General features: G+C 56.1%; 1 protein-coding gene across 2 annotated transcripts in view; it reads left to right on the forward strand.

Annotated features, from left to right (window-relative positions):
• The window catches only part of MPPED1 (metallophosphoesterase domain containing 1), an 83,138-nt gene that overhangs the window by 20,889 nt on the left and 49,266 nt on the right, over window positions 1-12,983 (forward strand). For both annotated transcript variants that reach the window (XM_061418792.1, XM_061418791.1), the window contains exon 3: window positions 3,046-3,227. In XM_061418792.1, coding sequence (XP_061274776.1) covers window positions 3,046-3,227 — 182 coding nt within the window. The remainder of the gene's footprint in view (window positions 1-3,045; window positions 3,228-12,983) is intronic.

Genomic DNA, 12,983 nt, shown 5'->3' on the forward strand with positions numbered 1-12,983 from the left:
TCCCTTCGAAACACAGGTGGGGTTTCTAGGAGCTGCACAAGGTCTCCATGGGTGTCCAGCAGGTATTTGGTATTTAGTAGGCTGGACTCAAGAAGCATTTGTCTATAGATTGACTGGATGCAATGAAGTAAGGCCTGGAAATAGTCCAGCTTGGTGTGAATTCTGGAACCAAAAACTGGCTTCAAATTCCAGCTCCACCAGCTTCCGTAGCTGAGATCCTGGGCAAGTCAACCTTTTCTTTTTTAAAAAAAAAATTCTTTTTTTAATGTGGACCATTTTTAAAGGCTTTATTGAATTTGTTAGAATATTGCTTCTGTTTTATGTTTTCCTTTCTTGGCCACAAGGCCTATGGGATCTTAACTCCCCGACCAGGGATCAAACCCACACCCCCTGCATGGGAAGGTGTGGTCTTAACCACGGGACCGCCAGGAAGTCCCTAGCCAGCCTTTTTTTTGATCCTCAGTTTCCTCATCTATAAAATGGGCACATGCAGAGTGCCCTGCTCAGACGGCCCCTGTGAGGGTGAAGAGAGCAGATGCGTGTACAGTGCTTTGCACACAATGAGCTCTCCACCCGCGGGAATCATCAATATCATTACTGTTGTTATTATTTCAAGGTTGAGCATTTGTTACAATCCGAATAGCTGGAGGACAGTGCAGGGAAATAAAAGTCTGTTTTTGTTTTTTCCTCTGGGGATTATTAGGTTTGCCTCCTCATGGAGCTCAGAAGCCTCAGGGCGAAGAGAAACAAGAGCGGAGTTAATTAAAGAGCCTGGGCTCCAGGAGCAGGCCCAGCCCACCTAGTGCCCGTGGAACTTGTGTGCTCCTGGCTGGTGGGCAGCAGGAGCGTCAGCTGGCTCAGGGCTCCTGTACGGAGGGACGCACAGGACGAGGGGTTGCTGGGGCCCGAGGTGGCTCTGGGGATGGTGTCTCACTCCGTGTCCCCCTTCTTTGTCTCTTGGACTTGGTCTCAGCTGCCTTGTGGCATCTTTACAACCTTGGTGTATGTGAGGCCAATGAATGAATGGATGAGTTTGATTGACTCACTCATGTTAATTACTGGGCCAGGCCAATAGCCCAGTAGTGACTGGCTGCCTTGCTCCAATATCAGCTGTGTTAGGGGCAGACAGGTGGATTCCCAGGCCTCTTACCTGCAAGACTTGTCTGTCTTATGGTGGGTGGTGGCGGGGAGCGACCCAGAGGACAGAGGAGTGGCAGGAATTCCTGGGAGGGAGATTTGCGCTTCTCCACTGGTTGAGGCATCACCTCCTCCTGGCAAGTTCAGGGGGCCCCAGGCCAGACTAGGGCCTTCTCTGGCCCCCAGGCCCTCTGCTGCCCCATGCGACCTTGTGGCTTTATTGTTACTAGCTGGCCAAGTCTCGTCTCCACCATCAGTCTGGGACCTGGCCTGGTTCATTCACTTCTCCAGCTCTGAGCTCATAACTGGTACCGAGTAGGCGTTCAGGGTGTGTTTTGTTGAATGAATGAAGGACGGAAGGAAAGAATGGAGAGAAGAGAAAGGACTCCAAGAACCCTCCTGTTGGACATCATCAGACTCAGAAATTCTTCCTTTTCCGCGATCGGACCTAACTCTGACCCGCTGGGGGTCCTCGCTTGACTTAACCACCCCCAGCAAAGGGCCCTGGAAGTCTCTTCCCCGGAGGCCGGGTGACGGGGTGATGCTGGCACGGGGCTGCGGCTGCTGCCGGGCGGATGGAGCTTCCTCGTGCTCTCTGCACATTAGCATGCTGAACCCACGTCTCTCGTAAGGTGTTAATTAAATTTCTTCGAAGTATATTGTCTGAAAAAAAAAGGATAATTAGAAAGATGTCTTTAAAAGTATTTATGTAACTGATATGGTACTGCTTTTGGTTTGCCGCATAATTAGATTTAAACACAGCTCCTCGAGCGGCATACTCATTTGGAGAGAGCAGCTCGTTGAAATGTCATTGTGCTGTTTTTCAGCGTTTTGAGCCTGGCAGAACCAGTCAGCTGAGGAGGCAAGAGCCGGGGTTCTCGGGGAGTGCGCAAACTGGGAGCAGGGAGCTGGGGTTGTTTCCCACGGTCCGCATTTGTTCCCTGGGACACCCGGGCCACCGGCTCAGTATCCTCACGTGCAAGACAAGAGGGCTTCCAGGGCCTCCCGGGGACCGAGAGCTTACAGTTACACAGCCACAGCTTTTAAATGTTCTGTGTCGTTGCCTAGTGAGGGACGGAGCTCCATTATACAGGTGAGCAAACCAAGGCCAGGCATTTTCTTGAGGTTATATGTTAGCAACGATCAGCAGATCTGGGTCTTCTAAATCCAGAGCTGTTTTCCTGCAGGACCCTGGAAAGCCCTCGTTCTCAACATGATCAGACCAGCTCATAGGTTTGGAAAATTGCTGTTTGCCTTTCATGCCTTTATCTTGCAAGTTCCCATGAAATCCTGCCCTGCACACGTGGCTCTCCCTGGATGCTCTCTCTGCACGGCCCTGCAGAGTCAGTTCTTCCAACTGGATGAGGACCTCAGTCCATGCATCCTCCATGGGGCCGACAGCAACCCCCCAAGGGGGTGAAACCTGGATTTTTGGGGGTGAACAAAATCTTACTCTTATTATAAAGCGCAGATACACACATCGTAAATGAACAGATATACAGAGTATCTGTGGTGTTAAAATTTCACAAGAGGAGTGAGTAGAAAAAGCATCAGGTCCCTTAGAGGCTGATGATGGAAAAAAAAATGGTTGAGAGGCACTGCTTGTCAAACAGCAGGTCAATTGTGGTCATCACACAGGTGCACGTAGGCCCACGTGCTGGGCTGTACCTGTCAGCTCTTTCCACTCATCACCTCCTTTAACCCTCACACAACACCTGGGGGTTCCTGTGTTACGGAGGGGAAACTGAGGCTCAGGGGGAAATCTTCTGCCGGATTGGTGAGCGGAGGGTCAGGGTTTGAATGCGGGTGGATGTGATCTGGACCACACGTGATCCGATCTGGATGGGACGTGCGCTGTAGGCTCCCAACGCTTTGGCCCCTGGACCCCACGGTCCCCTCTCTCCCCAGGGTGGACCCGGTGCCTCATGACGCCCCCAAGCCGCCCGGCTACACCCGCTTTGTCTGCGTGTCTGACACCCACTCAAGGACGGACCCCATCCAGATGCCCTACGGCGACGTGCTGATCCACGCCGGGGACTTCACGGAGCTGGGGCTCCCGAGCGAGGTGAAGAAATTCAACGAGTGGCTGGGTAGGTGCCAGAAGGGGTGGCGCCTGGGAGCGGCCAGACTCGGGCCAGACCCCTGCCGCCGCCCCTCCTCCCTGCTCTGCCTGGCCCCTCCCCGGCCTCTGTCACCTGTCCACCTCCCCAGGGAAGCCCCTGACCTCCGGGACCAGGCCTCAGCCCTCTGACTATCTCGTCACACCTGGGAGGTCTCCTGCCCCAGCACGTGTCTGTGCTGTGACTTTCTATTTGTGGGATATTTTTCGGCCTGGGAGACTCCCTTCCGCAAACCCAGGTTCATTTTTGTCTGGTTGCGTGTCCAGCCCCCAGTACCTGGTCCAGGTAAGTCCCAATAACTAACTGAATGAATGAATGAATGGGTGAGTCAGTGGCTGAGTGGGTGAACAAATGAATGACTCTCTGGGAACAGTGATACCAAGGCAGGTGCTCAGCTGGTCAGACCGGCTCAGACACCCGCCACCCTCGACCGCTGCCCAAATGAGAGGACCCTCCTGGCCTCCGTGGCCCCAGCAGGAGCCCAGGGGTTCCGGTGTGGGCTCCTCCGTGGACAGCTGTTGGTACAGGCAGCAGTGCGAGCGCCGTCCCACGCTGTGGGAGATGGTGGGCCGTGATTCGCAAGCACGACCCCCAGGGTTTTGTCTCTGGTTTTGCTTTCTTCCAAAATAAGAAAGACATAAATATGGGGTGCCCTCCTGGGAAAAGCTGCTTGCTTGGAATCCAGAGAAACCTCACGGCGACTCTCCCCGCCACGGCCCCAGTGGGGACTGCTGGACGGCCCCGGTGGGCAGGCCTGCTGTCTTGGAGGCGTGGGGCCGGGGCCGGCCCACCTCCCCTCGCAGCCCCTCGTGGCCGCCAGACGGTCCCCCGCGCCTCCCCAGGGGCATCCCGCTGTGCAGTTGGCTGGGAGCTCCGCGAGCAGAGGGCCAGGAGCGAGGCGGGTAGCTGCAGCGAGAGAGGCCCGCCTTTGCCAGTCGAGACAAATATTTACAAGCAAGGCCTTTCCCTCCTCTTGGCAGGCTTGGAGCTTTCAATATTGATCTTTCAAATGGGAAATTCTAATTGAGGCCCCTGTTTGGGCTGAAACCTGTGAAGGCTGGGATGGGGTGGGGGGCGCTCTTCCAGGAGGTGAGTCTGCCTCAGTGCGTCTCCCTTTGCCAGGTCCTAGGAAGGGGGCCCTCGCGGAGATGGCTTTCTCTTGAGTATTTATTTACTGGATTTTGGCTGCATCAGGTCTTAGTCCCTGGGAAGCCTCACCCCTTTTCGGTTAGTTGCGGTGTTTGGGCTTATTTGTCCTATGGCATGTGGGATCCTGGTTTCCCCGATCAGGAAATCTAACCTGTGTCCCCTGCATGGCAAGGCAGATTCTTAACCACTGGCCCACCAGGGCAGTCCCGAGGCTGCTTTCTTAGCCCCCTGCTCTAGGGTCTCAAAGAGACGTGAGGCTGAACCGAGAGTCCACGTCCCCGGCAGAGAGCAGCAGTCGCTGGTGGCTGGGCATGTGCTCTGCCAGGCCCGCTTGGTAGGCTCCTTACCGCTGCTGCCCAGTTGGATGTGAGGAGCAGCTGTTTGGCATGGGCGCTGTCTGGATCCTTATCTGACCAAAGGCGATGCTGGCCCCCGGCCCTGCCCTGAGGTTCCCAAAGGTGGGGACTGTTTCTGATGTACCCCTGGCCCAAACGTGTTCCTCTCCATGCTGAGTGAGTAATGAAGCCAACAGTTGCATGTACCATGGCGGGTGGGTGGCCGGGGCGGGGGGCTGGTGGCCAGGGCTGGTGACCGGGGGCCGTGAGCTCTCAGTGCAGGTGCTGAGGGTGGCCTCCCCCTGGATGGGAGGTTTCAGGGACAAGCTGTCGCTGGGCTGGGTTTGGCCTGAAAATCGGGGAGTTTGTGCGGGGAAAGGGATAGCTGAGGCCAGAGCCTTCGTGGGACACGTGAGAGGTGGCGTTATGTGTCCGGGCTGGAGGGAGGGGGTCTGGGGGAACATGAAGGCAGTGAGCCTGAAAAGGGGCGTGAGGCCTCCCAGAGACTCTGAAGCCGAGTGGAAGCCAGGGGCCTGGGAGGCCCGCCTGGTGAGATGGCCATTTTAGGAAAATCTCTCTACCTGCCTCTTAGTAGAAGTCAGAACTAGGTGCTGTGGGAATTTGCGGGGGAGGGGGCTTTCTTGGTAATTTGCACTTGGCGTTGGATTGATTTATTTGCCCGATCGTGGCAGGTGGGAAGGGTGAACTTGCAGAGGGGTCTTCCTTTTACAAAAGGGGCTTCTCCCCTTGGCAGCCTGGAAGAGTTTGCAGATGTCAGTGCTTGTCACTCAAGTGGACTGGGCGGGGCTTGAGGCTGAGGAGTGACTGAACGGGCGGCCGGGGGCAGGGGGGGGGACGGGGCAGGGGAGGGAGGGGGCGATTTGCATGTGAGCATCAGTAGGAACGGTTTAGAGCATCCAACTGCAGCCGGCTTCTCGGGAGCGTGCCCGCTGAGCAAAGGGACTCCCCTCTGAGGGCTTGTGGCTCACGTGCCCAGGGATGTGGTTGGTGATCATGGTGGAGAGACGGACTCAGGAGGTGTGGTTTTATAAAGAGCTCATGTTTATCGACTCTTCACGTGTGCTGGGTGCCCTTTATGTATATTTTTAAATCATTTGATTCGCTTGGTCAGGGGATGAGGCAGGAGCTATTATCATCCCCATTTAACAGAGGAGAAACCGAGGCTCAGAGGAGTGAAGTAACTTGCCCGAGGTCACACAGCCAGCAAGTGGCAGAGCTGGGATTCAAACCTAGGTGGTTGGACTCTGGAGCCAAGCTCTCATCATCTCCTCTGTATCACCTCTCTTGTTTTTATGGTGAAATTTCTCTGTTTTGAAATAAAGATGTGCCTTTTGGGGCCAGATGTCCAGGGTCAGCTTCCTCCCAGGTGACTGCAGCAGTCAGGTGACCGCAGCAGTCAGGTGACCTCTCTGAGCCTCTCTGACCTCATTTTAAATGGGGAGGAGGTCAGGCTTCCCTTACCCTGTCTGCCTCTTCGGAGGTGAGTTGTTTTAAGGCTCTATTGGGCTGGAGGAAACGCTCAAGTGTTATAATCTGTAAAAGGCTGTGCAGATGGCCAAAGCCCAGGAGGTGGCGTTGGCCAGATCGGGGCTCCCCTTGGGGTAGAGGTAGGGGTCATGGGTTGGTCCCATGGGGGGCTGGGGGATTTGACCGGAGCCTGCATGTTGAATTGCAAGGAGAAGCGGTAGATGATTTGTGTGTCAAAGTATGTGGAGTTTCCGAGAAATGTTGACCTAGAACCTCATCTATGCAGGCGGTTCTTACACACACACACACACACACACACACACACACACACACACGTAGGAAAGACTGCAGGGGCTCTTCATTCCTCCGTCAGTGCATCTCTCTGAGAACATGGGGTAAGTGTGCAGTGGGTGATGGTAGGAGTGAGGAGAGGCCACTGCGTCTGATGATGGGGATGCCGCGGACGGGTGGACCCACCGGAAGCAGCAAGAGGACCATTCTCATGATGAGGTCTGTGGAGCGCTGGCCCTGGGTGATGCTGACGGAGAGCTCCTTGAAGCAGCCACGGAAGGCCTCCCTGAAGAGGTGGCCTTGGGTGAGGCATGAAGGTGACAGTGAGCCCTGCAGGAGGAACATTCCAGGCAGGGGCACAGCGGCTGCAGAGGCCCCGCGGGCAGGCGGCGGGAGGGTTTCCACCACTGCAGCTACGCCCCGTGGGCCGGTGGCAGGAGTTTGGGGTTGATTCTAGGTGAGCTGGGCTCTTCGGGAGGGTTTGTGGAAGGGAGTGACCTTTAAAAAGGCCTGGACTGCAAAGGCAGAATGGAGGCCGCAAGGCCAGTGAGGGCCGAGGCTCTGGAATGTTCCAGAAGTGATGTCTGGGACTGTGGGGGATTTTTATTTTCTTCTTTGTGGTTCTCTGTTTCTTTTATCCCTCTGATTTTTCTGTAGGGAGCATGTATTATTCTCGTAGCTTTAACTGAAGACAACACTAAAGTCCATTGCTTTTAAAGAAACGTTGGCCTCTCTGGAGTCTGATGCGTGGCGTATCCCAGGATGGGGGTGGGGACGGTGCTGGGCCCAGGTCAGTCCTGGCATCATCCAGCTACTCAGGAGGTCACCTGGAGTCCCTTCCCCAGCCAGCAGGGCCCTGCCTGCCTCTCAGACCCACGGGCCCAGCCCTTCCTCCTCCTGAGTGAGAAAGCTGCTGATCTGAAATTCATAACCAGCTTCTTCCCTGCACGTTGATCTCATGGAGAATACCTACAATCATATTGTAGGAGCCACCTCCAGACAGACAGGAGGAGATTTAAAAAATTAATAAAGACCCTTTTGTAAGAGAAAATTAGGTGCCTAACTGGGGAGATGTGCGGCTCCCCTCACGCGTCTCTAATTTGCTGTCGGGTGGGTTGCTCTCGGCCTGGCTGTGAGGGTGTCCGCGTTTTGCCCACTTGCAGGCTTCTGTCTGGGTCTGTGTTCTTTAGAGGGCACTAGGTTGGGGGTGATAGGGCCCCCTGACAGATCCCTTTTCCCGTGGGCCATTAATATCCCCAATACATTCATGAAGTAGAACCGCCAGATGGATTTGTAAATGTCCCAGTAAGCAGCTAAAAAATTGCTAAGGATGGGCTTTCCAGCTGTAAAGAATGAAAAGAAGAGCACAGTTGACTGAAGATGGAGAAGAATGTGCTGGAAGCCCCTTGCTCATCCGCAGGAATCGCGGGATGATGGACGGGCAGCCTGGAGCCCGCAGGCCGATTGGCCCAGTAACTCGTGTCTGTGCAGGGAGGTGGGGCGGCAGGGAGGTTACGCGCTCCCGTCTGGCAGTCAAGCAGGCCTGTCTTCACCCCACTTCAGCCTCTTATTTGCTGTGTGACCTTCACTTAGTCGCTCAACCTCTCTGTGCCTCATTTGTAAAATGGGAAGATTTATTTACCTACCCCAGAGAGCTGGGGAGGAGTGACAGTCATATGCTTAGTACATCGCGGACTCAGGGAGAAGCCCTTGAGGAGTGGCAGCTGTTGTCATAAAAAGCTTGCTTCTCCCTGATCCGAGACCCCACAAACACACCTGCCAACCAACCAGCCGCAGCGCTGGCCGAGCCATTTTGTTCTGGCCACACCGGTTGACTCCAGTTCCCCACCCTGGACCTTGGCTCATTCTTGTCCTCTGGCTGTTTCTCGTCCACCCTGGCTCGAATGCAGCTCTTGTGAAACTACACGCCCCATGCCCCCTCCTGCCCTGCTGGGCTGCGTCGGTTCCTGCCCCCCACCCCCCCTCCCCGTACACCAGGGCTCCCTGTTCAGGCCTTGGTGGTGGTCCTTGGAGGGAGGCCCCTGTGTCTTCATGCCTCCTGTTGGGCCCCACCTAGACCGTCCACCCCTGGAGGGTGGGACGAGCCTCACCCCCAGCGCCGACCGGGCCTCAGCCCGGGGAAGCCCTGGACAGAGGCATGGACTCGGGGTGAGTGTGCTGTGAGCTGGTCCCTGCATCCTGGCAGGGCTGGTTGCCATGGGGGGCGGCAGGGAGCAGCCATAAGAGAGGCTTCCAGGAGGGCAGGGCCGTGACACCAGAGTGTGAGCTGTGGCTCTCACAACATGGGACTTGGGGAGAGTCTTCGCAGGGGCAGAGGCCGAGCGGGGCATCTCCAGACTGAGGCTGGGAACTGAGGCCAGTGGGTGTTGGGGACCCGGCCTAGGGAGGGCCAGGTATTCCGGGGGTGTGTGTGGGCTCCCCTCTGGAAGCCAGGGGTGCTGAGCAGAGGCTGAGCGCCCGGGAGCACCCATGCGCAGGACAACCCCGAGGCCTGGACACCGCCCGCGTCTGCCCCAAGGCAAGAACACCGGCCCGTTTCTGCTTCCAGATTGGAGTGACAGCCATGCCCTGGAGAACTGTCAGTTCCTGACCGGGGATTCGCGAGATGCTGGAAGGCTCGCTCTCTGTGACTGGCAGGTGCCAGGTTTTCCTCCGCACCCCACCCCCTGCCAGGAGAAGCCTGCAGCCTCCACAGCCCCTCCCCTCCCCTGGAACTCCCAGCTTCAGATCCTAGGACTGGCCTCAGAGTGACCGCTCACCCCTCCTGTCCACCTCCCTGTCCGCCCTGGGGCCTCCTTCTCCAGCTTCTCTCTCTAGCGCCCCCTTTTCCATCTCTCCTTTCGTTTCTGGTTCTCCTTCTCACTGATGGTGGCTCCGCTCAGGACCAACCCTGAGCTTCTCAACCGCCTTCTGTCCAGATGATAATGAGGCCCCCCCCTGCCCCGATCTTGCTCCCACCCAGACTCACAGACGCCTCCCACTCTGCCCCGGACCAGATCTCTCTTTGAGATCCAGAGGGTGTATTATTCAGTCAACTCAGAAGACACCTCCTCCTGGCTGTCCACCAGGATTTTAGACTTGTTCTGTGTCAAGCTGAACTCCCAAACTGTAGATCCACTCCCAGAGGGTATGTGGTAAGGCACGGGCCTCCACTGAGACCCTCTCAACCCCAGCTCCCTTCCCTCTGAAGCTATCAGGGCCTCCTATTGTTATTTGGGCTCTGCTGTTGTCTGTCCTGCCCACGTCCTCGTCACTCACTTCTGCCACCACTGAGCTGCTTTGAGCTCCCAAGTGGGCCGTCCTGCCAGCCTCCCCATCCTCCTGCAGGACCTGTGAGCCCTTTGAGGGTCAAGGCTGAGCTGGGTCAAGTGCAGGTCCTCGGAGTCCCCCCTGGCCCTGAGGGGTGCTGGCGGGCATCTGCTGAAAGGTCTGTAGAGCACCCAGGAGTCGCTTAATTAAGTGACTCTACCCTTAGCAGCATTGGGCAGGGAGGAAGATGAGGGCCTGGAAATGGAGAGCTTAGAAGTTATAATTAACTTTTTACTGGCGCCCTACCATAAAATGATGTGTAAGACAATATAAAAGGGGTCCAAGGATCTAGTTAAACAGAGCTAGGTCTTTTGCAAGTAAACCCTTAATTAAAATCTGTGAGGGAGGAAGGGAGAGAAAGGGAAAGCAGAGAAGCCGTTCCGAGGTGGGTTTCTTAGGTGTTTGCCTCATCTGCCGCTGCAGGGAGGCTGCGGGGCCGTGGGCAGGGGCCGGGGGTGGTTGGGGAAGAAAGGGCTCCACGCCGTCTTTTTGCCTCTGTGCCATCAGATACGAGAGCCCCTGATAGGAGCTGCGGGTGGACCCGAGGGGCTTTGGCAAGGAGCGGGGGGGCCTCAGGGTCCCCGTGCAGGAGCGGGAGATGCCTCCTGAGTGCAGAACTGGTCTTTGCGGGAACAACCGTTTCAGATGCGGCTGGAAGTTGACGACCTCCCCACCCACTGCCCACCCTCAGCCCTTCTCTTCTTTCCCCCCACCCAACCCCGGCCTGGGGTGAGGCCGAGGCCAAGTTACCGCTCCCCACTCCCCGCAGCTCTGGCCACAGCGGCTTATGCAAGTCGCTGCTTTTGTCTTATTCCTGAGAAAATTGGTTTTTTTGTTTTTCACCTCATGCAAAGGCTCCCTTCTTCCCAGAGCCTCGGACCTTCATGTTCACATCTGTCTCTTTGTGCCCAGTACCTGCCCCGGGCCGTGGACTGTCCCCACAGTGGGCATCAGAGCATCAGGCCTGAGAGACAGGACCGGGGTGGCTCTGGCCCGGCGTGTGCACACCCCACGAGTGGGGCTGAAAACCTTCTGGGTTTCTTGGGTGGAGCCATCCTGCTGTCCTGCCCAATGTGGCCAGGGTGGTGGGGTGCAGTGGGTTTCCCAGGACTGGCCGCGGTACCAGGGTGTAAGCGGCTCAGCGGGCTGGCAGGTCCGGGCGGACAGGCTTCATGTGGACTGAGGTCAGGGTTCGCAGCCCCTTCAGTGGAGCTGGGAGTCTGGTTCTGGGCCCCTCCTTCTGACTCTGACCTTAACCTCGCTTTTCCTGCTGAATGTTCACGTCCATATCCAAAAAATATGACGTTTGGACCATGTGTCGACTGAGGCCCCTCCCTGGGCCCCAGCTTGGGTCTCCTCTCGGACCAAACTCCTTCTGGCCTCTGAGCCCTGCTGTGGGTGAGCTGAGTGTCCATCTCTCCCACGGGAGAACAGGGGAGGCGTCCACACGCGTCCCAGTCATCCCAGGTCTTGGGTGGGGTGGGGTGGCGCTGTGTTCACTGTCTTGTCTTGAAGATTTAGTGATAACCGATGTAGCTACTTCCAGAGGGCCCAGGGACCCATGTATGGTCTGACAATGCAGTCAATAGGCAAGGTCACTTCGGTGATTGGATCAATGAATCAGACGATCAGGGAGAGGTGATAGTGATCAAGGTGGGAGGGTTTTTTTTTTTTTTTTTTTTTTTAATATAGATGGTTTCAGTTCAGTTCAGTTCAGTCACTCAGTCATGTCCGACTCTTTGCGACCCCATGGACTGCAGCATGTCAGGCCTCCCTGTCCATCACCAACTCCCGGAGTAGATGGTTTAGGATGGTCTAAAAGAGGTCCCATGAGTAGAGGAGGACCCAGCCCTGAATTGCCTGGTTTACAGGCAAGGTCTGCAGGGCTGAGCCCAGAGATGGTAGAGGCCAGGGAGGAAGGCCCAGGTCTGCTGATGCGTGGGGCGAAGGTGTGAATTTTATCCTAAGTGTTAAAGATGCCACGGGGCCTTAGAGTCCCTTGGACAGCAAGGAGATCCAACCAGTCCATCCTAAAGGAAATCAGTCCTGAATATTCATTGGAAGGACTGACGCTGAAGCTGAAACTCCAATACTTTGGCCACCTGATGTGAAAAACTGACTCATTTGAAAAGACCCTGATGCTGGGAAAGATTGAAGGCGGGAGGAGAAGGGGATGACAGAGGATGAAATGGTTGAATGGCATCACTGACTCAATGGACATGACTTTGAGTAAACTCTGGGAGTTGGTGATGGACAGGGAGGCCTGGCATGCTGCGGCCCATGGGGTCGCAGAGTCGACACAATTGAGCGACTGAACTGAACTGAACGGTGTGACTCGGTGTTTTGAAAGACTCCTTTGGCTGCTGGGTGGTGCATGGTCACAGCAGGCGGAGGAGGACACTGGGGCCCCAGGAGAGGCAGGGGGACCTGGGAGTGGACCTGGAGGGGGCCCAAGGGACAGAGAGCAGGGCGGGGGTTCGGCTACGGTGTGGAGATGAGATCAACAGGAGAGGCTGCTGGGAGAGACGGGCTGGCGGGCCGGGGGGATGGTTAACAGGTGTCCACAGAACCTGGCAGGCCTGGCACGAGGTGGGCAAGTCTTTGTCACCAAGTGGGCTTCCCTGGTGGCTCAGATGGTTAACGAATCCACCTGCGGTGCGGGAGATTGGAGTTCGATCCCTGGGTAGGGAAGATCTCCCTGGAGGAGGAAATGGCAAACCACTCCAGTATTCTTGCCTGGAAAATCTCATGGACTGAGGAGCCTGGTGGGCTACAGCCCTCGGGGTTACATGAGTCAGACACGACTGAGCGACCAAGTGCACACATACACACGACTCCAGTTTTTAGAGAGTTCATAATGGTCATCAGTGGATGTGCCCAGCAGACTTAAAGCAGATCCTGGCTCATTTGCTTGTTAGTCTGGATAAAAAGGCCTGATCCAGACGTCCTCCAGACACAGGAGGTTGCTATTCCTACATAGACTAGAGATTGAATATTTAAAACAAAATTTTTTTTGACTCTGGGCCTCACATCATCTCTGGCTGTCTCTGTTTGGGAATGGGTTGGTGTCAAGGGATTTTGGTTGTGTGTAGGCACAGTGGCCAGCTTGACTGATAAACAAGTGGTCGCCCAG

This window comes from Bos javanicus, chromosome 5, assembly GCF_032452875.1.
Source record: "Bos javanicus breed banteng chromosome 5, ARS-OSU_banteng_1.0, whole genome shotgun sequence".
Lineage (NCBI taxonomy): Eukaryota > Metazoa > Chordata > Mammalia > Artiodactyla > Bovidae > Bos > Bos javanicus.